The sequence below is a fragment of the Electrona antarctica genome, assembly GCF_951216825.1.
Source record: "Electrona antarctica genome assembly, chromosome: 12".
Lineage (NCBI taxonomy): Eukaryota > Metazoa > Chordata > Actinopteri > Myctophiformes > Myctophidae > Electrona > Electrona antarctica.
Genome location: NC_136793.1, coordinates 49227109 through 49253363, shown reverse-complemented (window position 1 = coordinate 49253363; position 26255 = coordinate 49227109). Strand labels below are relative to the sequence as shown.

The following is a 26255-nucleotide window of genomic DNA, read 5'->3' as shown; positions in this document are numbered from 1 at the left end:
TGATAGCTTCGAGAGGTCACTTTAAGTAAATTTGGCAAGACCGTGAGAAGCTTAAGAAGGATGTCCATGGTTTTAGTATGACGATGACTTATGCAGCTACTTGTAGTAATAATGATAAGCATGTTTAGGTCTGGAGACCAGTTGTAACGGGAATTCAGCGAAGTGTAGGGCTCACAGGAGAAGGAGACTGCCGTACGACTGAACATAAATCGGGCTTAAAACGGTTTAGTCTCGATTCAAATCTTTCGTCTGAACTTAGGCTTAAGAGCGTCCAGGGTGAACTGATGGAGGTGGATAGGATGAAGTTGGGAATATGTTGCATATTGGCTATGACAAGAAGATCGGCTACATTTCGACAACCTCCATCTCAATGTGGGGTCCCACCGGGGTCCTTGAGGGGGTTCCAGGGGGTCCCTAGCAAAATGTGTTACTACAGCATCACAATCATTTTAACCCCTTTATCCATATTTCATACGTTGGCTATACAAAAATAGCAGATATACAAGCTCGCAGTGCGTCACTTTGTGCCACACTGCAAGCTTCTACATCTGCTTTTTTATTCCTATTCCTTAGAAAAATATCTAAAATGTTTGGAAACTTTTGAATAAATTAAATTAAATTTGTACATAAATCTTTTTTCTGGGGAGTCCCTGGCACAAAACGTATTCAGATGGGGGTCCGCGACCAAATACACATCAATTTGGGGATCCTTGACATGAAAAGGTTTGAGAACCACCGCTCTACCAGTCACCATTGCTGCACAGTCTCCACTTCATAACATGACGGTTTAGACATTCCGTGGAGAGCAGTACAGAAAAAAAGACGACAAATTCCAGATCTCATCTGAAAAGTAACTCCCTATATTTTACACATGTGCAGATACAATTCTTACTTGTAAAACACAAAAGCCTAAAATATAAGGCTCTTTTCGACATTGGAAAAAAGCAGATGAAAATATTTGCAAACGTGGCACTGTGCCCCCAAGTTACAGTACATTGGGGTACAAGCCTGCCATGCAATTCCCCAACAGTCACAGGGTTTCCCTTTAGTAAAAACTGTCCTGTATTTACAATAGCTCTCGTTCTATTCCCTGGGTTACGCCAGACCTGCAACGTCTTAACATATGAACATAACGCCACATGTACATTATAATGAAACAGAACTCAAAAGGGGTTAAACTACCAAACAAAGACAGGAACTCAATTCAAGAGCATAAACACACCCTTTACTTTGCCCCTGTCCAAAAGACTGTCTGTCACCAAGGAAGACAACATGCCACCTTTGTGTATGTGCACCTTCATTTTAACACAAACCAGGCCCTCTTGTCCGTTGGAACCATTACATCAAAGAGGACAGCGGGTGGGGTGGGGTGGGGGGGACTCGACATTCTGTGACAACAATGAGAACTGGGCATGCCAGACCGAGGCAGTGACTGAGGAAGCCAAAAGGGGTATTGTAGACATCAGAGAAAGAGAGAGAGAGAGAGAGAGAGAGCAGTCCGGTCCAAGAAACTCCAGTGGGGAAGGAAGAGCGCTGACCGCCTCTTTTTCAGTTTCCCCCCCACCCCGGCGAAGGTGGGCCTCTGTCCGAGCCAGTCCATCTCCAGAGCGTTTCCTTAGTTCAGGAGCGACTGCGGTCCTCTTGCGTTCCCACCAGTATTTTACTGTACAGCTTCTGCTGCTCTTCTTTGAACGTGTCCTTTACCTTCCCTCGCTTCAAACCGCCATCCCTATAAAAACAAAAACAAAGCACAATTTAACCAATTTAACCTAGCATCCCTATTCTGTGGGAGAAGAAAAAATAAACACTTGCACACCGAGGGCTCCAACGTAGGGGTGGGCTACATTGTCTCCACAATATGCCTTTTAAGAGTTATCATATATATTGTGATACAGTGAATGCACAGTCTATGATTTGCAGTTCTATACCTTAATTAGCCAAACATATGAAGTATTTTGGTCTAAATGGTCTGTTAATCCTTCTTTTCGTTTTTGTTACCTTGTAGGTGGTTGTACTATTAAGTAACTTGAAAAATAAACCATAAAAACCAATATGAAAAAGAATCGTGATATTATATTTTCATATCGCCTACCCCTACTCCAATGCTTTATTGCACCAAAGAATCTGTGATGTTTGGAGCACAAAGCTCTTTCTCAGACAGTCTGAGAAAGAGCTTTGTGCTCCAAACGTCATTCTTCTGTATACTGTTCATCGCTCAGCACCTGCCCAAACTTGGGTAAGGGATGTGCATGTCAGTTCTCTCTTTTCCTATTCCGGGGGAGGACATTGGATGAAAATAGCCAACTTACAAGCTGATCTTGTGGATCGTCAATCTTTGGCGAAGACATTTGGGTATCGAGGCAAAAAAAGATAGGGGTCGGTCTCCTGAGTCTCACTGGGAGAGTCTGGCCAACAGTGTGTGACTTGTAAAACAACAGTGATGCAGAATTGCTATGGCCCATGTAGCTAGCAGAGCCAGTGTATTCATTGCTATGGACCATGTAGCTAGCAGAGCCAGTGTATTCATTGCGATGGACCATGTAGCTAGCAGAGCCAGTGTATTCATTGCGATGGACCATGTAGCTAGCAGAGCCAGTGTATTCATTGCGATGGACCATGTAGCTAGCAGAGCCAGTGTATTCATTGCTATGGACCATGTAGCTAGCAGAGCCAGTGTATTCATTGCTATGGACCATGTAGCTAGCAGAGCCAGTGTATTCATTGCTATGGACCATGTAGCTAGCAGAGCCAGTGTATTCATTGCGATGGACCATGTAGCTAGCAGAGCCAGTGTATTCATTGCGATGGACCATGTAGCTAGCAGAGCCAGTGTATTCATTGCGATGGACCATGTAGCTAGCAGAGCCAGTGTATTCATTGCGATGGACCATGTAGCTAGCAGAGCCAGTGTATTCATTGCTATGGACCATGTAGCTAGCAGAGCCAGTGTATTCATTGCTATGGACCATGTAGCTAGCAGAGCCAGTGTATTCATTGCGATGGACCATGTAGCTAGCAGAGCCAGTGTATTCATTGCTATGGACCATGTAGCTAGCAGAGCCAGTGTATTAATTGCTATGGACCACGTAGCTAGGAGAGTGGCCAAATTTGACTGAGGGCCTGCCATTGTATCTTTTTTGAATTTTCGTTTTGTCACGTCATATGAAAGCAGGGAATCATAGCTTCAAATTGACATATTGGTTGTTCAGTTTGACCCACCAGTTTTGGAGATATGGCTCATAGAATAATGTCTTGCAGAAAACATCGAATTGACAAAACGGGCTTGAAAGGTTCACTTCTGTGGTCTCTAACATTACACCTAGCTACATGTTTAAGCATTTATTTCATATTTACGTTGATTTCAGCTCTGACACTTATTCAGACATGCTCTAGTATGTGAAGAGTCTGCCTGTGCCATTAACTCATTTTGGATAAAAAATAAATAAAAATAAGTTTTTCTCCTGTAAAAAGCTGGAGGTTGCGCGATGGCAGGCTCTCGGTCAAATCTGGTCACATTTGTTCGTGTGGAGTGTGGACGTACATATTGACGAGCCCCGATCGCACTGTAGCGTCTTACCATAGCAGGTCAACCAGTCCTCCTTGCCTGGCGATAGCAGCCTTGACCCGGTTGGCAAACTGTACAGCATCCTCTCCTTCCTGTTTCACAAAGATAGACAATAAATCATGAATGAAAAGTAGGCACAAATAAATGTCCCTACTTAATAAATACCCAAGACAAAATACGCATGCAGTGTACAGTATTATATATTGTTAAATTGTTGTGAATTTTGGAGACCCTCGGGCTGGTCCTAACAGTACTGGGTTAGGGTTATAAAGTATTCCTCTGGTACAGCGGCAGGCCCGGGAGAACGGTTACGGGATGACACAAAACAGTATCACGTAGGGTGACTAGATGTCCCCCTTCGCGCAGGACAGTCCCTCATTTCCAAAACTTTTCAGGGGTCCCACAAATGGAGACCCTGTCCCGCATTGTGACTGGCAGGCATGTCAGGCATCAGTGTTCAAATGCCCTAATAGTTAGTCCACCAAGTTGCATTCGATGGCCATGGACAAATCATAGGTCTAGAACGGGCGAAGCGAGTGGCAGAGAGACCTTGACCACCACGGCCGTTTCCATTATGAATTGCACAGTAGGCGACCAAATAATCTACTATCTATTATTATTATTATTAAGCAACCTTTCATCTATGTGCTCCAGCAACAATATGCACCAAGTTCATCCCAAGTGGCAAGAGGAAAATATGATCAACGACCAGACCAACTTTTCCCGTTTTCGCTGCTTTCACCATCAACAGGGAGGGAACAAGCAGCATCACAGAGGCTGCTGCCCGCCCTCCCTGGCATCACATGGCCTTTAGTTTGTTGTGGAAAACTGTGGTTTGACCTCAAACCCCTTCCTGTTATTCCTCTCCCATTCCAAAACCCATCCAGTTCATATCAAGTCAATCATTATTTTCTCACAAAATACATCACGAATAGAGGCTGCATACAAGCCAAACATCATCTGCCCTTTGTCTACAACAATCATGTGATTATTAGTCAAATGTCATGGCCTTTATCCAAATCAAATATGGGGAAAAGGGCACTGGTCTAATAATATTAGAACTAGGCCTGGGGGTGGGCCACTCTACAGATTCATTTCCATTACCGCTTTGAATATAGTTTCATTAAATCATACAGCATGGTTAACCATCATGAATCCCCAAATGCAGAGAGACATGATGATTAGAGACCATATGAAGCCTGTATTCTGTATTCTTTCTGGGCATATCTAACAGGCACATATTGATGAAGAATATATTTGCCCAAAATAGGGATGGGGCAAATAGGCATATGGTTAGACTTTGATTGATTGATTGATTGATTTAAATATTTATTAACAGTTAGCAGAATTACAGTACATTTCAAGCACAACTCAATACAAAGACTGTTAACTGTGAGTGGACGACCCAATAAAGCAGGGTTCCCCAATTAATTTTCCTCGAGGGCCATATTTTGACTAGGGTACCAGGCTGGGGGCCGAGTCCGCACGCGTGAGGTCGAGGTCTTGCCCTGACCCCATTTGAAAAGGATGCCCAGTTTGACATGCATAGGCTACTGACCCCCATTTAATGCCATTTATATCTGGGACCCCCCCCCCCCAAAAAAAAAAAAAATAACGTTTTTTTTCTTTTCTTTTTTTTTTAAGAAATTCTTCCGCGGGCCGCAAGGGGGCTCTCCGCGGGCCGCAAATGGCCCGCGGGCCGCCTATTGGGGAACCCTGCAATAAAGCATTACACTTGTTTACAAGAGGGTCCACCTTGTTCAATTCTGAAGCCAAAACAAAAAACACCTTCTAAATCCTTCCTAAGTTTTCTGAAAAACTTGAAATAAAAGAGCTGTCATCAAGTACTATGTGATAATCAGTCAAAGGCACATCCAAAATGTTAGGACGAAGTGACAATTAACACAGACTCCCCAGAGCCAAAAAGGATATCTGCACAATGGAAAATAAGCTCCCAATATAATAGAATTCACTTGTAAACAGATGAAGGTAGGCCCATCAGGCCCATCAACATTATGAAATCTTACTTGATCGCAATTATTTGAGTGACAATTGTCAAGGATTTAATTGTTTCTGTTACTGAACATTGGAATGTTTTAGGCTTTTAGGCTAAAGTTGCACAGGGCAGATATGACATAGAAATAACATAGAAGACAAGTATAGATCTCCTATTTTCAAAAGATTATTATACATTTGAAAACCTGAAATGGGACAGTCTGCCCAATGTGTACTTTTACTTGTGGTACTTTAAGTACATTTTGATGCCAATACTTTTGTACTTTCACTCAAGTACATTTTGAATTCCAGACTTTTACTTGTAACAGAGTAGTTCTTCTACATTGCAATTAAGTATTGATACTTTTACTTAGGTAAAACATTTGAGTACTTTTTCCCACCACGGTTCAGCTCTCACCTCTCTGGACATGGGCGGGAGGTACCACACACTGCAGACGATGGCCCAGCTGCTCATCATACGCAGCAGGTAGCTGACCATACCAAACTTGCTGCTGTTCCAGAAGGCATCTCCAAAACGTGGGTCATACTGGAGTAGACACAGGACATAACAGTTAGTTAGATTTCCCAAACAGCTTGTGAATGTAGCCTAAATTGGAAGGGGGGAAAAAAAATTATATTCTATTATTCTTATACCTTAATGGCCACTGGGTAGACGTCGGAATGGATCTCAAAGCTCCCCTTTTTGAACATCATAACTGATGTGTTGTTAATACAGGTGCCTGGTGATGGAAAACATGAAAGATTAACAGTGTGACGGCCGCCAATTGTTTAATCCAGTGTTCCACCGTGCGTAAAACGCTATACCCGACATTTGTTTAATGCGTTTAATTCGCCGTTATAAAATAATTACTAAGAAACAGCGGATTTATCCGGGACCTGATGACGAGGCCGTCACGTTATGATGACGAAACCGGAAATCAAGTCATCATCTGGGCTGCTAGGGCTTCTGGGAAATTGATTCCAATGCAAGTGAACGGGGGTTTGTTTGGACTACAACTTGCTCTGCACTGTGGTTTCGTTCCGCATTGTCATGGCCGCTGGTGCTGATGATCATAACAAGCTGACGGTCCATTTTTCGCCGGAGTTTCGTTGTTGAAAGCTGCAAATACTTCAGCGTATGCTCTAAAGGTAATAAAACAATCTCGGCAGCGTAGAATATTTGATTAAATAGCGGGTAAAGCGTTTTATGGAGTCAAACTGTTAAGAATGTAATCTGCAAGAGAAAAAAAGTCTAAATAAAAAATATCTGATCCATAAGCTTTCTTTTTTTATAGTTTAAAAAATGTTTGTAAATAAATGTAAAATGTCAAATTGGACGCCAGGACAAAGTGTTTAATGGGAGCATTCATGGCAGGTCAAACAAGAAACTCACCTTCAGGGAAAATGAGAATGGGCAGTTTTGTTTTATCTTCCACGTGGTCGCTCAATCTGCAAAACATAAGAAATGTAGGCCATTTAGCACACATGCCATAGCACAGGGCCAGCGTCACGGGGGCCATATCACTCCCTCACTCATGGAGCTCGAAACCAGAGCCCATTACAAACTCGATAACACATTTATCGAGTACCCAGTATTTCTTTAACTGTATTATGATTTTCTTTTTTTCATAGAAGTGTATTGTGTACGTGTTTAAATGTTCTGATGTAAACGAATCTTAGTGCTTTTTCTGGTTTTATCCTCGTAGCGTTTTTTGTATTGCCCAGTACTTTTGTTTGAACTGTACCCATTCTACAAACTGTGAATAAAAATTTGAATCAGTCAATCGAGCCATTATCAAGCATAGCGGCCCATGACGTCATGTTTAAACAATCAAGACAAGAGGCGATCAAGAGATAAATCTAATCACCCATGCTGGCACAAACATGTCGGTCTAAAACTGTATTGAGGTCTGCCAATCAGTGCTGTGCAGGGAATCAAACTTACGCATTTAAATTGACGGTACACACATCAACCAGTTAACAGTTTATTCTATATTATTTTCAATGGTGTGCCATAACATGCAAGCACATCAGAAAGAAATGATACACCGTGTTCAGTATGTAATGCTACCTTTTGGCCACTAGATGTCGATCTTTGACCTCTGAGCGTTCAAACCAAATGTGCGGAGCGGCTTTGACCATGGACCTCTGGATGACTCCCATTAACCCTCCGTGGATCTGGCCAACCTGGCACACACACACACACACACACACACACACACACACACACACACACACACACACACACACACACACACACACACAAATAGAAGCACGTTTCCATCGGGTCAAAATGTCAGAGCGCTGCCAGTCAAACAGCTGCAGGGTAAACCACGTGATCTCCAGTGGTTTACTGAGTACCTCCCGCTGGGCTGTGGTATGTGCTCAGCACTGCTCACCAGTGGTGAAAAGTAACTAAGTACATTTTACTTGGTATTAAGTACTGTATTTGAGTACGATATTTGAAAACTTTAGTTACTAGTTACTTTGTAGATTTGTTTGGGATTATTATTACAAAACTTACATTAACCACTTCAGCCCTATATACATTTCAGCCATTTGAAAATGGCCGATCTACAAGCTCCCGACACATTGTGAGCTTGTAGATCGGCTATTTTCAAAAGATTGATACATTTGAAAAAAAAAATGAAAAAAATTGACATTCTGCATAATGAGTACTTTTACTTACTTTGATAGCAATCCTTTAGTACTTTTACTGAATTACATTTTGATTACCAGACTTTTACTTGGAATGTAAATGGAGTAGTAAGTAAGAAATGTGAGTACTTTTTCTACCTCTGGGGGTATGTGCTTACCATTGCATAGCATCCGTCACTGGCCAGGATTATGACATCGATGGGGGACGTATGGTTGGCCACACAGATTCCACCATTCTTGGGCTTATTCTCACTGGGGACAATGGAGACGGACAGCATAAAACACATGACATGTGCAAGATGGTATCATTGCCATGGTTGGCTTCACAGTGAGAATTGAAGTTCCAAGCCAGCAGGTTAAGCAAGTTTGAAGCCAATATAATTGAAAGTCATTAATAATGGAACACACAAGAACAGAGGCAGGCATGCACACACCCCCACACACAGTCATTTTGTATAATTATGTTTTGGTGTTCATTCATTCATTCACTCTCACAGTAACAAAAGTATCGGAGAACAGAACATGTACTGTAAAACAAAGCACTGCGCTATAGATGTCATGCCACTTTTCTCCCCCGCCTCCGCCAGTCTATTGTGACCAAGTTGACTGAGAGACAAAGCAACACATGGCGTTGGGCACCGCCCCCCAGAGACCGCTGGACTTATCCACATGTCAATAGATAGAGTTACGCATCTCCAAAGGCACAGCAGAACGTCACTAATATGTGTCACCAGGTATATTTTTAGTCCTTCCCAGAGTGGAGTGGGATGGAGTTCATCATGCCAATACAGAGCCCGGTCTTTCAAGACAGAAATACCACGCAGGCATGACAGAACACGATAAGACTCGACCAGCAGCCGTTTCCTATGGAGACACAAAGGAGCCTCTTTGTGTCTCCATAGGGAAAGGCTGCTGGTCATCAATTTATTGGCGACAAAAACTAAACAATATCGATTAATTCAAGTCTCCATGGGGTGAGTAATCAATATTGTTTTGGGGTGAACTATCCCTTTAAAGCTCTGTGTGGTTGTGTCTGGCAGCCTGAACACAACAATTCAGAATCAATTTAAAAAAAAAAGACAAATCAATAGCATTGTGCCAGGCGGCTAGACTAGATAATAGAGTTCGTTTTTTTTTTTTTTTTTTTTTTTTTAACCTCATTTAAAAATCAGAGAGCATGTTACATCTGGTTGAATTCACACTTAATAGTAGTCTTCAAGGGACAAGAAGGTGGCCACACACAATGGTGGCCAAAGTGCCAAAACTTTATTTTTGGACGCAGTAATGTAAAAATAAACATTTTGTCAGGAAATCTTCAGAGGCTACTATTTAGATCATTCTGCAGTGGGCCGGCACCACTATAAAAGGACTTTGTCGTGTGCGTAGCATTCCTGTGCAGTGTTTGACTTTGAATTCACACTTGACTACGCTTTACAGATATAGTTAAGGCCTAAGGGCATTGTAGCACCAGTATTTTAGCATTGTGTTCAGAGGCAAACATACAGTCAGACCGATATCCTGAACCACTTCCTGTTTGGTGTAACATCCTCCCCTCTCTCTCTCTCTTTTTCCGCAATGACATATGATTCTTTCCATGCCCTTTTGAAACCCCTGCTCTGAGTAAAAGCAGACAGTCATCACAGAGTAGCGCCACACATCCTGGTTTTATAGACCACGCCCATGGTTGCAGGCCTCTGGGCTTCATCTAAGCTGACCATGCCCGTTAATAAAACTAATAATATAAAAACATTGATAATCAAAACAATCCATTAAAAAAAAGAAAAAAATAGCCGATCTACAAGCTAAGCTACATTTTGTAACTAAAAAGCCATACTTTTGTTTACAAGACCACAGTACGAGATTAGAATTGCAGTGTCACTGAACAGGTTTAGGGCCTTGATCATCATCATGTTCCAGTTGTTCTGGGAGAGATTTGAACTGGCTGACCTGGGTAAAGTGTACCACTACTTCTTTAACCTTTTCGTAGCGTTGGAGTGAGAGCAGTGTGAGAGCCATTATTTTGCGAGTTGGCGCTCCAGTAACCGAGTCACAGCAGGTGTTGGTTTTGACAGCTGTTTCGAATGTCATCTTTGAAGAAAAGTTCTGCGACTGTTTATTGCACTTAGTGACAAGCACAATATTTTGTATTACATATATCTCATTAGTCATTACTGATCGGGAAGTCAAGAGTAAAAAGCTAAAAAGAGGCCTTTGCTTACTATAAATTATAGTAGCCAATCATTTTGTACCCCTTTTGCTCCCCAGTTTAGTTGTTATGCAGATTAATTCCTCCCCACATCACATTTCTGTGTGTTGTCACTGCTACTGAAGGCAACTCGCCTAGCGGATCAAGTCCGTCAGGAGACTGCGTGCTAAACTCAAGGGGAGTCTTGAGGTGTTGGTGTCTTACAATTTAACTGGGTGCAGATTCTTGATGTACAGTACAGTGAAAGAATGTTCTTTGTATTGCAGCAGCAGTTCTTTGTATTGCAGCAGCAGTCTACCGAGAGAACGACACGTTTTGGCACGTCGGCCTTCCTCAGCGCTTCATACTGTGCAAACCTCCAATAAAAAGATCATAAAATAAAATACTCAAGAGAGCACAGATAAGCCCGTCACCGCTACTGGCTCACCTGCCAGAGAGCAGCCCCACACGGAGGCATCTTACTGCTTCCCGCCCAACATTCCCTGCTGACAGGTGCAGTCCCAACCCGTAGGAGTAATATGTGCAGTTTTTTAATGTTTATTGGTTCACAGTTAATTATTTATTTCTCTGCACCACTGTAACACCCCACCCTCGACTTCCCCATTTGAAGAATTTGTTCTCTCAACAGCAGTGGCGTTTCCAGGAATTACATTTTGGGCAGGCAAGATGTGTTAATTGTCGTCTCCCCGCACACAATCGTAGCACTAAGGTTTTCAAAGAGATACCTGTAGGATACAAAGGCTGAAAGGCACGCATTTACATTCTAATGGGTGATTGAGGGTCGCACTCTACCGCAACGGCCAATCAGCTGTCCACTAATAGTTCTCATGTCTTGTTTTTGTCCTCTTTTTTTCCTCGCTGTATGGATTTTGGCCAGGCAGAAATGGATCGCCTTATTGTAGATACGCCTCTGCTCAACAGTTTGGTGTTTTTGGTGTTTTGGTGCCACAAATTTTTTGGTGCCACCAATTAATTAATTACTCTAGTAGTCCTTGTCTTGACATCATCTAATGCAGCCTGTGCCCTGTAGATCAGGTGGGTGTGTCACTGTATGCATGTCTTTGTTCAGCACCTGTAGAATATTTGAGATGTGCGTTCTTCCCGTTCTCCATTTCCAGCGACAAATACTTAGAAATGTAGGATTTGTTGATTTTTAACCTATGATGACCATGCATGTAGTCATTTACCGACAAGTTGGAGGTTAAGAAATTCAACAGAAAAAGAGTTAGAATCTCAAGAGGGGGAAGTGCACCGGATTGATTGTCGAGTCATTATTATTAGGAAGTTATTAGTAGTCAATGGACCATTGGTTGAGCAACAGTGGGATGTATACACATTACACATGGGATGCGTAGCAAGTGTTACAAAAGCACTAATCTTAGCCCAACACAACAGTGGTCCCCAGGTTGATTCTAAGTCAGGGTGGTGGTCCCTTGTTCACAATCAGTTGAAAACCCCTGGTATAGACGCTCAACAAAGCTGCATGCACTGCGATGGATTCAAACTCCTGGACGCGGCGGTGCGGTGGTGTGCAGGTACTTTACCACTGTGCCACTTGAGCGTCTCGATTCAATCATTTTCCGTGACACCCAGAACCAGTCCTCATTTTACAGTGACATTTAATTCAGAGAGGCAGCTTCCCCAAGGTTAGAGCAATAGTGACTTGATGACTATCCAAAGTCATTAGGTATGCAACTTTTGTCCTATGACATTTTATGTTTTTAAGAGATTGTATACAACAAAAACTTTTAAGAACAAATCAGTAAAAGAGTCATGTTCCTCCTCACCTGTCATGGTAGGTAATGATGGCAGTGAGAGCTCGAACACATATTCTGTAGCACATCAAGTGGACCTTTTCACTCAGGAAGTTCTTCGTCCTTCAGGAAGAACAACACAACACTAGTGATTAACCACTTAAGCACTCATTTGCAAATTACAAACAGTTTTTGGAAAAAAGCCGTTCTACAAGCTCACAATGTGCCATCTCATGACATTCTTTTTTGGTGAAATTCTTTCACCTATTAAATTGAGAGGTCAGGGTTAAATGTGGTTAACCAGATTCAGCAGCACTGAGACAGGTAATAAAAAGAAAATGAATACAAATAGTAATCTTTATCAAATGAAGAACAAACGTCTTACCTCCCATTTGGTAGTAGCCCTATGATACAGGTGAGGAACACAAGCAGGCCTACCCCAGTGAAGGCAAGAGTCACCCTGCCAGACAGAAACAGGCATGTGTTTTTAGGAGAATAATAGGAACATCTCTAATAAGCAGTTGTTCAAAACAAGGTTATTAGTGTTAGTTTGAACAATTTAAGTAGAACTAGAATATCGTTAACAGAAATAAAAAAATAAAGACTAGAAAAACATTTAAACGAACTGTTTAACTGTGTAGTTAAAAATACAGAAAACGTCTTTAGTTTTAGTGAATCATTTCAAATGTGTCAACACAACATTCATGAGGCATAGGTGGATAGTGTTAATTGAGACTTGGGACGCCGAAATGACTGAGTCAATTGCCTTCACAAAGTTGTGTCTCTGTATCTCACACACGGTCAAGGTCAAGGCCTATTGTGAATTTGTTAAATCTCATCCCAGATAAATACCCCCTTATTAACGAAAACAAAACGACGAACAAAAAACATTTTCTGAACTATTTACCTCTCGCCCCAGAGTAAAGACTGCAATGAAACATTTTTAAACAATGGAAAATAAAATAAGTAGTTGCCCATCTCTGATGTCTACTATTCCCAATAGTAGACATCTGTGATGCCCTCTGTGAGATATTTTCTGTGTGATTTATAAGACAGCGTCTCGTTTACCGAATACAGAACAGTGCTGGCAGAGGTGCCAATTCTCCAAGGTCCTTGTTAAGGACTCACAGTTAAATCCTTCAAAATGCTAACAACATTGTCACTACCGGTAGTCAAAGGAGAGTAACAATGAACATCACCGTCAGGCAGCAACAAGACATTTCACCTGGTGTATGGGAGTCCTCTTATTAGTCTAAAGGCCATGCTATATTCCCCTATGCCTCTAACTTAGCCGACTCTCACACCTGGCAGTGTTGTTAATGATCACGTTTTGTCCCCCGCATGAATTAATTATCAAGTCAAGGTGACACCACAATGATAGTATGTAATATGTTGCTGATAAAACTATAATGACAGCGGTTTCATTTCTCATCAAACAACAGCTGAGCAGTGGTGGAAAAAGTACCTGCTTTTCTACAAACTCACATCGCGAGTCACGACACATTGTGAGCTTGTAGATCGGCTATTTTCAAATTGACTAAATGTATATAGGGCCGAAGTGGGTAATGTATGTTTTGTCATAATTATCAAAATCTACAAAGTAAATAGTACCTAAAGTTTTCAAATAATTGTAGCGGAGTAAAACTATAATATTTGACTGTGAGATGTAGTGGAGTAGAAGTAAAAGTATTGTAAATTGTAAATACTCCAGTAAAGTACAAATATACCTTAAAATTGTACTCAAGTACAGTACTTAAGTAAATGTACTTAGTTACTTTCCACCACTGCAGCTGAGAATAACAAATGTGTAATGCTGACACAACTCCCCTTTGTGACTGCTAGTCACAAACACAGCATGGTCATAAGAGAGCACATGTTGAATCATCTGGAACACCATCTTCAGGTTACACGTTTAATGCTTTTACTTTGGGATGGTGAACATTATGCAAGCTGACAACAGTAAATATACAAGTTACCCAAAAAAAACTATTAATTAAAAGGGCCACTTCACCCATTTTGCCACCAGATCTTATTTTAATTATGTTTAGGACACAAGAAACACTTTCCTGAGGTTTTTATGTGTGTACATTATGTGGTTTTTAAATAGTTTAGTCATGACGCCATCTTCATGACCAAAATGTGTCATGAAAATTAAAATGTGGTCTCACTTCCTCCCTGGACTACAAGTCACACATCCACGCAGCAATAAAGTCAAATTCAGCAATACTGTCAAACCCTAGTCAAACACGTGTCCGTCGGCTCGCGCATCATTGACTACGTTTACATGAGGTCTTTCAACCCCTTTTAATTCCGAATGAAAGTTAAATCCTATTGTCATGTAAACACCTACAAAAACCGCCCTTCTTGTCAGAGTTGCTGACCCCTGGCATACTGTACAATTTACAATTTAGGCATTTAGCAGACGCTCTTAATCCAGAGCGACTTACATTAGGCAGGAACAAAAGTATGGGAATACATCACATATATAAAATGCATTTATCAAGAAACATGCGTAAGCTAAGAACGTAACTAGAACATATCTATATAATGACACTATACATATTAACTATACATATATACTATACTATGCTATACATATGTAGGCTACTATGATGTGCTATGACTATATACAATGCAATTATTGTGCTGTCTACATGACATGCTATAAGTCTGTTTCAAATGCTATCTAAGTCTAAAAAGTGCTATCTAAGGGGGTAGGATAAGTGCTATGGGCCATGATGGAGTCTGAAAAGGTGGGTCTTCAGACTACGGCGGAAGATTGGGAGTGATGCCGCAGTTCTGACTGCAACGGGGAGTGCATTCCACAGTTTTGGGGCCAGAAGGGAGAAGAGTTTGGGACGCGTGGAGCGTTGGCCCGGCGTTTTTAGTGAGGGTACTTCCAGCTTTCCTGCGTTGGCTGATCTGAGTGCGCGGGAGGGTTTGTAGGGTTCAATCATGCTTGCAAGATATGGGGGAGCCATACCTTTGGTTGCTTTGAATGCCAGCATCAGAGTTTACGAGTGTCATCACAGAACTCCATAAAAGTTGCTGACCCCAGGCATATACTCATGTCATCACAGAACTCCATAAAAGTTGCTGACCCCAGGCATATACTCATGTCATCACAGAACTCCCAGTAGCTACCCTCGATCAGTCCCATTAGGGCAAGACCAACGCCACACAATCAGTTGCTCCAGAACTACTCTACCGGCACATGGAGGGGCTATGCTCTGTGGGTTGACTCCTGTCCGGGCGACTCCTACGTCTTATCCTACGTTTAGTGCCCTAAACAAGTCCATAGACTTGGCTGGCATACAATTTCTCTTTAAAGTCTCTAAATAAACATTAATAGTCTATAGACTTGGCTTCCAATCCATATGACGTAATTTTCAAAAGCCATGCATTGGAGGGGCTAGTGCTCCTCAAAAAGTACTTTTTCAGTACTGGCTACTACATGCAGTGTAACAGAGCACACATGAGACAATGCTTATATAAGCCTTCCGGCAAGCCGACTAAATCTTGCTGAATCAATCATCCAGGGTTGGAGACGGTGCATACGGCTTAGAGAGGGGGTGACAATGACCTGAGGAGGCCAGCCGGTCTATAACTTACTGAGTAAGTAGGTTTACTAGCACACACAGCCATGGCCCATGAGACTACACAGTACTGATGGCCTGATGTCTCCTCCCCACCTATCAATGGACTGGGGCCACACTGATCAGCCTTGGTTCATTGACCTTTACAGCTCTCCTCCAGGCTAGCTAACACGACTCTCCCACCCCTGCCTCGCACTGTGGGAGAAGGCCGGGACACTGTGAACTTGCCGTTATGAATTAGCATTTAGAAAGCTCATTCTTTTCCAGCTTAACGATGACCCGAGTAGACCTGGATGAACCAGTTAAGTGTGTAAAAGTGAACGGTGATCCAACACAGATAAAACTTTGGACTTGAAAAAAAGCTATTTAACAAAAATAACTCATGTAGATAAAGATTAACAAGACTAGAATTTCCATAATTCACAGTTCATCATAGGGACATTCCTTTACGATTATGAAAATGTATAGACATTTCTTGTTTCACAAATGAATAACGCAATGCTTGACTTTTAGTATCGAATTCATAATTGTGCTAAAATTGCATCTTGCAAAATAGCCCAAAAATATGGAGGACTGAGAATTAGAATCTTATTAATGCACATTCGTGTTTATTTTTGAAAGAAATAGGACACTGTCCTTAATCCAAGACAGCTGGAGTTGTGCTCCAGCTTTTCTCACCCAAAAGCGTGAGATTTGTATTAATTTAATTTAATGATAAATAAATGATTGATGACATTTTAGTAGCGACCGATTCATCTATTGTTAACTCTCATGTGTGGTTGACTGCAGGAGATGTCCAGGTAGATTGAAGCTGTTCCTGTTACATTTAACAGAATGTGAGACGTGGAGACGGGGCAGATGCATACCTGAGAGGCAGCAGGAAGCCATAGCGGATGACCACACCCAGCCCCCACAGCACCGTCAGCCTCAGGCTGATGTAGTGGAAGTTGTGGTTGCTGCGCGTCAACAGGTTCCACGACTCCAGCTCCTCCGTGTTGAAGCGCTTGGTCACCTCGTCGTCCACGATGCTCTCCACGCCTCGCCGGGCAAAGTAGAAGATGTCGGACATCTCGAAATCCGAGGCCGAGTCCAGGTCTCGGTTGCTGCCGCTGCGCCGGATCTCTTTGATCTCCTCCACCAGGGAGGTAGGCTCCCTGGCGATGATGGCTGTGATTGAAGGGTAAGGGAGGAAATCTAGTGTCAGTCAGTGTGCAACACATTCTGAACATTTACACTCCAGCAGGAGCACACCCTCAACACTGCTACTACTTATAATCACATTTATGGTCACATCACAAACATGTGTAAATTCTCCTTCTACAGCACTGTCTGCGACCCACGAGTGGAATACCCCCCCCCCCCCTACCCTAAAAGAAAATGCTGATCACTGGCATCTTTTAAAACAGGCCTGTAAATCCACCTTTCAGCAGGCCTAAGGGAGAGGAAATTATCACTTTTCCTTTAACCCATTTAGACATGAGGACGATTCTACAAATGCCTTCTAAATCGTGAGTTTTCTGAAAAACCTTCTGTGTCAGTCGTTCTCAAACTATTTCATGTCAAGGACCCCAAAAACTAAATGTAATTGGCCGCTGACCCCCATCTGAAAATATGTTGTTCCAGGGACCCCCCCCAGAAGCAAAGATTTGAGTTAAAAACGTTGATCACCCTTCCTTTTTCTTCCACTCTGTACAACTACATACAGTATAGTTTTATTATTTTTTTCTGTGATATTGAATTTTGTTATTTTTCATGTCATGTCTATGAATTGATTGCGTAAGGCCCGAATGGAAACAAGACCGCAATGACTTTGTTGTTCTATCCCTTTTAGACATTTTAGAGAAGAGAAGTGTTTGACTGTACTCTGTTGCTGTCTAATAAACTATTCAATCAAAAACACATAAGAAAAAATGTGGGTGTAATTCGTTTGTTATTGCCATAGAAAAAATAAACAGAAGAAGAAGGGGGGGGGGGGGGGGGGGGAGATGGAACGGAGATGAATCAAAGAAACCAAACAAATGATCTACATATTTACACATTGAAACTTGAAGTATGATATACAGCTGTGAGCATAGCAGCAGATGTATACTCTACTACGTGATACTATGGACGTTAGTTAAGGTGCGAGAGAAAAAAAAACACAAAAAACAATAGCAAAAATAGTAAAAGTCAAGTGCAAAACAAAGTCAGTGCAAAAAGTCAGCACGTGTCGACCGCATAAGGTAAACTGACAGTGGTATAATCCACAGGTAGTTCCATGGGGAAGTCTGAGTCAGTACTTACCATTTGAGTAGGGTTTATACAGGACATGATCCTTCTCTTTTGCTCCTCGCTCTAGCCTAAATGTCGCCCACTGCAAAGGAAGCAAAAAAGAGTGGGGCATTTAAAAAATATATAAACAAAACAGACTCAGTAATTCTTCACACATTGGGACATGTGAAGCAGCAGTCCATTTTGAATTTTAAGCTAGTACAGACACAGAAAAGGCCTGTCAGGAAAAGGACTGAAACAATAATAAGCATGACATATAATGGTATAATTTGAGTGGTAGTTTCAAATACATATTTTGGGGACCTCAAATAACTATATTAACCTAAAGTAGTATAATGTGTGACATTTAATGGACGAGTAATACGTGACCTTTAACAGACAGACAAGCAGTTTTAAAGAAACACTTCGCACACAAAAATATTATTTTTATCAATTACACAACAAACGGGTATAAAGGAACACTTAGCCCGCAAAAATATTTTTTTAAATCACTTGCAATACCCCGTATTGCCTTGAATTCCCGGACAAAGTTCAAAGAATAACTGAGAAAATGTTTGATGAATTGGTTGGTTAAGTGGAACAACAACTATATCGAAGCATGTATGCGTCTTCAGTGCGTTTCAGGCCAAGGACCCCTTAGCTGAGGTGTTGATGGGGTATTATACAGCATGTATAAAATTGTGTTGCATGTTCAACTTTTTTATTACAGTGTTGTGTAAATTATGAAACGCTTAAATTGTCAAAACTCTGTACTTGGTCGGCTCTTTTCCCCCTCTACACCAAAGCCATTTGCCGAAAATAGTAGATCTACAAGTTCACGCCGCCTTGCGCTGTGCTTGTAGATGTGCTATTTTTGGCTAATGTTAGAATAGGGATGCTCGGGTTAATGCAAAAAAAAAAAGAAAAAAAAAAAAAAGGTCAAAGATTTGGCGGCCCCCCCCATGTAGTAACTCTGAGGACCGCCTACTAGGGGTCCTGGACCCCCTCTATTGAAGACCCCTGCTATTGAAGTTGTCGATAGGAATCCAGGAATTTTAGGCTACATGGGGCAATTCAATGAATAAATAAATTGATATAAAAGAAAATCATTTTCGAGGTGATCCTTTCGGAGATTATGGTTTTGTTATCTCAGTAACAATCATAAAAGCCAACGGGTTCACCAGGCTGGAGATCATTATTTATTATGGGCAATCTTGAAACTATAGATTATTTTTTGCAATCATGCTTGCAATAACCAAAAAGTATTAAGTTTCAGGAAGAGTGCTGCCGAACTGAGAAGGGCGAGTTCTTACTATAGGCTAAGTAATAATCATCCACATAGCAAATTTGAGAACAACTTCCCATTTCAGAATGAATCTGCCAAATGGCATTCATTCATCACCACCCTTATGCGTTACAAGCGGCCTACCGTGTCATGTTTGACGCGTGAAAGCCTAGGGTCCTGTGTGCACACATGGACAAAAAAACGGATTGTGTCTGCTGAGACGGGAAAAGGAACAGAGTGTTCCCTTTCCCTTAGCAACAACAGGCAGAACATACTGTATCAGGGAAAAAAGTGGGAGGAGAACTGCTGCTGCTCCAAACTCAGATTCATGCCACACACAACATGGTTTAAATTGAGATTCCCTTGAGATTTTACACTGAGTGACACAACATCAGCATGGCCAATTCACATACTATCATCCCACCCACAGGGAATCGACTGACACAGCTACCAGGTTGCAATAGCCACCATCCAATACTTAAGCCTATGTCTTTGTCCATGCTAAATACCACTGAAAACACCCCAAGGTCCAATTTAAAGAAAAATACAAGGAATGTTAAGCAATAAACCATGATGGCTATGCCCGAAGCAGATCAGCTGCTGCTGATCAACGTTTGTGATTTTTGTATTATTTTTTTTTGCTTTGAAGGTTTATGTGGGCTTTTACTGGTTTAACAAGTTTAAGTTCACTGTGACCCATGAAACACGTTGAAAAGTCAACATTGAACAGCCAACTTGCATAGTACCACTGTTTCTCTACATTCCTGAAAGGTTAAGGATTTCGAAGATACTAGGTTCTCTCTGAAATGGTGTTTGGTGCGAACTAACTACTCACTGGAATGCGGAACTGGAGTTAAGCCAAATTTTCTGCAGAACGAGAAGCAGCATGCGTGAAGTGACGCTCACCAGAAAGCGTGACCGTTGGGTTTCCTGGTGAATCAACAAGTTCACATCCATGATTGTGCAGTCATGGGTTTGAATCAAGCCGAGCTCATGACCCTGCCTTTCTCGTGTCACGACCCCATTGCTCTTTGCTGCCTCTCCACTTTACTGTCAGTTACAGTTACAGCTAATTATTAAGCCTACAAAATCCTGATGGACCGACCGTGCTTTCCCAGAGTTACGCTAGTCATAAATAAGTCAAGGTTTAAATGAAAGTGTCCTCTTTTGACTTTGCCATTAGAATATTACACGAGACCACTGAAAAGGATTTATAATACAGAAATGTCAACTAGGGAGTAGGGATGCTCCGATGAGGTTTTTTGGGACCGATAGCGATCACCGATTGTTTTTCTCATGATCGGCCGATACTGATAGGTCCGATACAATACTGATCTTGTGAAATGTGAAATTTCCAAAATGATTATATGTCAAAACCCACGTCAAAACTGTTCCTGTGTGTGGGGAGGAAGGGGAGAATGTTTAGGCCTGTCACAAAAATGCAAAATGATGTTATACTATATATATCTAATTGACATTTATACCACTTAAATGGTGTAAAAGATCAGTTTCTCCAGATAGGGTAAATTGCCGATCATGGATAGGGTAAATGCCGATTAGCGATCAGAGTGAATATCGGCCGATATGGCCGATCACCGATCGCTGGCCGATTATCGGAGCATCTCTAATGTCAACCATCTGTGAAAAGTATGTTGAATTATGCACTCAATAATTTCGAACAAATTACTTCAATGGGGCGTTGCATGAAGATGATTGGAATACTAGAATAAATATTAAATTAGAATAAATTTCAATATTATAATACAACTCAAAAATCAAGATTAAAACAATAAAAGGTTTTGAATATTTCACTATGTGCAATGAATCTAATATAGTAAAGCTTTCACTTTTTGAATTATATTACAGAAGAAAATCTACTTTTACACTATATATTTTTTTTTGAGAATATGTATGCTGCTGCTTCAGGTCAGTGAATTGAAAAAGAGCAAAGTGGGTTCACTCTGGCAGACTGGCACATCATGGCTCCAGAGGTAGGGGACACACCAAGTAGTCTTATGCAATACTCACAGAGCAGCAAGTGTGGGAGGAATCAATACATGGAATAGGCACACTGGAAACTATTTTACTTCAAATGATGAGTACCAAGTCATTGTAATGTAAACAGCAATATGTTCTGTGTCTGTCACCAGTCACCACTGCAGAACATGGATTTGTGTTGCTCATATACGTGACTCAACACACCAGCCTTTTGCTAAGCTGTTTTTTTAGTAAGTTAACCATTTGCAAATTCAGCATGATGGCCATCCACCTGCCGAAGTGACTAATAGAGTAATTGAACTAGTGTAAGTATTGGTCTGATGTCAATTCTCCCCCCTATCCTAAAGGATTATAGGAAAGTAGTAAGCACACATCCAGGTCAATTGGGTGCATATACCCTCAATTGACCTGTGTATATGCCAGCGGTGAGTAGATCCATAGAATACAGACACACACCTCATGTTTTTCACTTATTGAGACGTAAAACAAAACACTATATGCAATTTCAGATTTTTAGATGGCCCCTTGAGATGCAGCATCTCATTTTCGAGGGGGACCCCAGCCCGGACGCATACAAATTGGGTTCAGTGCATTCACCTGTAGCTACAACAACTCCCAATTCACCTTTTCTCTAGGTCGCATGGTAGCTACTTGAGATGAGCCATCTCTCATGTCTCCCTGAGGTATATTTATTTCTGCCACTAGATCCTGCTCTCAAGGGAAAAGTGCTGACAGAAAAGTGCTGAAGACAAACCAGAGAAAGCCTGAGAAGAGAGAGACCTTCTCTGGTTTCATCTAAGGTTCCATTTTAACAGTGACCATCTGCCTCAGAAAACACTGGAATCTTTCACTATCAATTATATTGCACAAGTGAACTGAAGCTGGACAGCAGTCCTCTGGCAAGTTGGAGACTGGGGTAATTTGACAACAATTGTAACAGTGGCTATTGATAGTCTGGTTCCTCTAGTAACCGGAGTCTAGTTACATAATATGTAGAATAGGCCTCCTGGCTATGATGCAATCTATACCAGTAGAGACCCAGGCTTGTTATTGAATAATGAACAGACTTGTGTGACTGGCATATTCGTAGACCTCCCCCCAAAAAGGAAAAGAAAAGAAACTGCTGTTTTTAAACATAACGTGTCAGTGTTTTCTTTTATAAATATATACTGTAAATGTCCTTGTGGTCCCATCTTTTTTGCTGTTGTTATCTATGCTGCTGAATCGTCTGAAGGAAGCCAAAAAAAAAAGTTTTACTATAACCTGTACACAAGATGTAACAATGAAGTACAACATTGGACCTTGGTTGTGTACATGGCTTGGGTTTGTGTTCAGTGTAAACTAAAGGTGTGAAACAAATTTCTAACACAGACTCCCAATATATACATCCATACAGGCAAAAGTGTGTGTATGAGGGGCAAGATGATGGGCCGCAACAGTTGACATGTCATTTATAGTTCTCGAACCGAATAATTTCATCCTCCACTCACTTGTGAAGTACTGTAGTGTACAGTCAAAAATCATGCCTTCGAACACTACTTTCTTTCTTGACACAGATCAGTTAGAACACATGGCATCCCTATCCCGGGGCAAACATCTGATGTACAAGATCAGATCTTCAGGTCTACTGAGCTTATAGATCAGCTATTTTGGCCAAAGATATTTAATCTGCAGAGTGAAAAGTAGAGACATAGTGGTAGACCAAGTATATAAGAGTTTACATGATTAATGGTGTTGCATGACAAACTCTTACCTCAAAGATCTTTAACAAAGACTTCATATAGAGACGTCTGATCCCAAAGGAGACACCCAAGGTTGCAGGCACGATGATGAAGACAAGGAGCAGGGTGAACCACACGGTGAGAGAGATGCCCAGGAGAATGACCAACAAGTTGTCAAAAGGGTTGAAGAAAATAACTTCCATCTTGAACGCAGTTGGAGATGGAAGATGTAGGTAAGTGATCACCCGTTTAGAACCTTATTAGAACCGCAGAAACAGGGACAGTGTCTGGGTTGGACCACACGTGGCCCCTAGTCTCTGTTGTCAGAACAATATCTTCATTAAGTCAGCGGAATTAAACATCTCCTCACATGGACCATGGTGGAATCCATCTCTGCAGAAGTGGCTATGTTGCTGTTGTTGCCCTTCTGGGCAAAATTAACATAGTTCATACTTCTCACCACCCATCAGTTTTTCAAGACAACTTCTGGTCCTCCACTACCTGGGGAATGGAATCAACGTAGGGTGATGATTGATGAACCAATCCTTACAGCAGATACAGCACGTGCTTTATCTGAACAGCTGTTCCAGGATATGTCAACAATGGGGCCGAAGCAAGTTGGTTCTTTTCCACTTGACCTGAAATAGAGACCAAAAAAACTCCATAAGACAATATCCTCTCTTTTACCAATTACCACCCCCTGAGAGTTAATTCTGGAAAGCCAGTGCCTTGGGAGTTATCCAGTAGTTTATAAAATACGACTTAATTTATTCTTCCTTGTATTGTTTTGTCTCTTTCTCTTATCTGAACTGCTCTTTCATAATATATGGACACCCGAGTGACCGTTAAAGAGATAAGGCTGCCTGGGCTGGAGAACGTTATTACTAGAGATAACAGGCCCGTGTCATGATGATGCGTTGGGCCCCCTTCATCCATCCACCCGATGCAGCACCACCACCACCACAGCGCCTATGCTAAAACAACACGACTGGTGGTGGAAGCTAATCTTTTATCCCTGGTACTATTACACGTGTAGCTACCTAGTATATCCACCTAGCGTTACTGGCAACGTCAAGTCCCGTTCAACACAAATCCTCAGTAGTGTCGCAATGTTACGTAGTACTAGTCGCGTGTATCCCGTTTCATCCCATGTAGCCAAATATACAGTACGACAGAAAAGTCTCTATGCTTGCTTGTTGTTGCCCCCGGAGTTAGCATTGTGGGCTAACTATGCTCTGGATGCTAAAGAAGAAGCTTCACTTCCAACAGTAATGCTAGCTTTCAAGGGAGACCCCCTCTTCTAAAAATGAACTGTGTGTACCAAATACAAGTGCGGCTGTTCTAATCCGTTTACATGTCGTTTTGCGCTTACAAGCAGCTAGCTTCGGCCGTTGAATGCTCCCACACTTACCATTTAACTGTTCCTATCGATGCGAGGCGTCTCTGTTCATCATTCTTTTGTCTGTGTGTTGGTCGTGGGACCATAGGCTGTGTGAATCTGTCTCCACCCGGTGGAAAACACTAATAGTCACTAGACGGGTAGCGGTCCGATTGCGGTTAGCTGGATGAGGATGATAGGGAGATATACTTCTACCCCATAGCCTGGAGGGGCGGGCAGGCTAGGTAGCTTGATGAGTTTGGAACGATTGATTACATAAAAAATCGTGTTAAAATGTGTATTAACCTGAGTCTAAGGTATTAACACGTTATAAAATAAAATCTCAGTTTATATGTAAATGCATAAATGTATTAGTACAAAAATAATACATTTAAAAAAAGTTAAGTCATAAATATTAACTAAAACAAGCATCAGTTGCCTGACAACCATGACTAGCCAATGAAAGCGCGACCGTACCACCGGTCAATGGGATCCCTAGACTATCCCATCTGGTTCAGTCCATTTAGCTGTAATATCGGTCTGCCCTACGATGACACCTGGTGGTGAAAATAAGTCTAGTTAAGCAGCAGGAAAATTATTAGACCTAGAAGGTCTGTGGTCATTCATATACTTCGTAAATTCTGTATCACAGTCATAGATCCCTTGCACCCGCTCCTGGTAGAAATTAAAGATGCGCGGCATAAATGTGATAAATGCTCCGTTTGTACTCACCCATTAAATAATTCCAAAGACGTGGAGTGAAATAGTGTCCTCTAGTTTCATATCCATGTGAGAATTCTGGCACAAAACGTGTATTTAGTCAATTATCTTCACTTTTTCACAAGCTGCACCCGGACTCTTTCTCTCCGTGCAAAGGGGCCCGGAATGACAGCTAGACTTCATTTATCAAAACGTCCTCTGATCACCACAAACGTTATCATTGATTGATTGATTGAAGAATTTATTAACAGTTTGCAGAATTACAGTACATTTCAAGCACAAACTCAATACAAAGGCTGTTAACTGTGAGTGGACGACCCAATTAAGCATTACACTTGTTTCCAACAGGGTCCACCATGTTCAAATCATCAAAACATTTAGAGACGTACAAATAGACACTTCTATAGACAGAACAGGAATTCATCAAAAAAGAATTCATCAAAAAGGAGGTAAAAAGGGAAAAGAAATATATACAGTGAGGGGAAAAAAGGGGGGGGCGGGGGGGGGGATTCAGATTTTACGGGGGCCAGTTTCGAATTGCAGCCATCCGTAGGTGCCCTTTGAGAGCGGTTTTGAAGGAGTCAAGGGATTCGCATGTCTTAATGACAGTTGGTAGGGCACCAATTGACCAGGGAAGCACAAATGTTTGGGACACACAATTGGCAGGTGCATTGCGATAGGTGCTGGGTAAGAAACATTTGTGCTTCCCTGGTCAATTGGTGATGACGTCTGTGGTAATCAACAGGAATTGTTGGTCAATTCAGTCCATCGATCATTCCGGGCCCACATCCGGAGAGAATGTCGTCTGTGTGCACCTCGTGAAAAAGTGGAGATAATTGACTAAATACATGTTTTGTGCCAGAACTTTCACATGGATATGAAACTAGAGGACACTATTTCACTTTGGAATTATTTAATGGGCGAGTACAAACAGAGCATTTATCACATTTATGCCGCGCATATTTCATTTCTACCAGGAGCAGTCGCAAGGGATCTATGGCTCCTGTATGTGGAATACCAGTGCCAACTGTATGTAACAACGGAGACATTCTAGGGCTAGAAAATTATAACCAAGAAAACTTAACCTTCAGCGACCACCATCATAATTAGATTAATACAAAAACACATT

At 41.6% G+C, this 26255-nt stretch overlaps 1 protein-coding gene across 3 annotated transcripts; it reads right to left on the bottom strand.

The window, feature by feature from the left end:
• Positions 1-837: 837 nt before the first annotated feature.
• Positions 838-25303, bottom strand: LOC306934585 (glycerol-3-phosphate acyltransferase 4-like). 3 transcript variants are annotated; one of them, XM_079517216.1, is made up of 13 exons: positions 25139-25303; positions 23061-23666; positions 18058-18127; positions 16641-16941; positions 12564-12638; positions 12212-12301; positions 8377-8470; positions 7632-7747; positions 6954-7009; positions 6215-6300; positions 5979-6107; positions 3578-3657; positions 838-1729 (listed from the first exon to the last, which is right to left on the bottom strand). In XM_079517216.1, the coding sequence occupies exons 2-13, from the start codon at positions 23229-23231 to the stop codon at positions 1621-1623; spliced, it is 1377 nt and encodes a 458-aa protein (XP_079373342.1). In that variant the 5' UTR covers positions 23232-23666; positions 25139-25303; the 3' UTR covers positions 838-1620. The 3 variants fall into 3 exon arrangements, with proteins under 3 accessions (XP_079373342.1, XP_079373341.1, XP_079373343.1); XM_079517215.1 differs by lacking the exon at positions 25139-25303 and adding an exon at positions 24440-24633; XM_079517217.1 differs by lacking the exon at positions 25139-25303 and adding an exon at positions 24069-24203.
• Positions 25304-26255: the final 952 nt, after the last annotated feature.

Excerpts from the sequence above, each read along its gene's own strand:
- LOC306934585 (XM_079517216.1), bottom strand. The coding sequence starts at position 23,231 with ATGGAAGTTATTTTCTTCAACCCTTTTGACAACTTGTTGGTCATTCTC. Across the intron at positions 7,010-7,631 it reads CGACATCTAGTGGCCAAAAG|ATTGAGCGACCACGTGGAAG; the intron begins GTAGCATTACAT and ends TATGTTTTGCAG. Across the intron at positions 6,301-6,953 it reads CATTCTCATTTTCCCTGAAG|GCACCTGTATTAACAACACA; the intron begins GTGAGTTTCTTG and ends TTCCATCACCAG.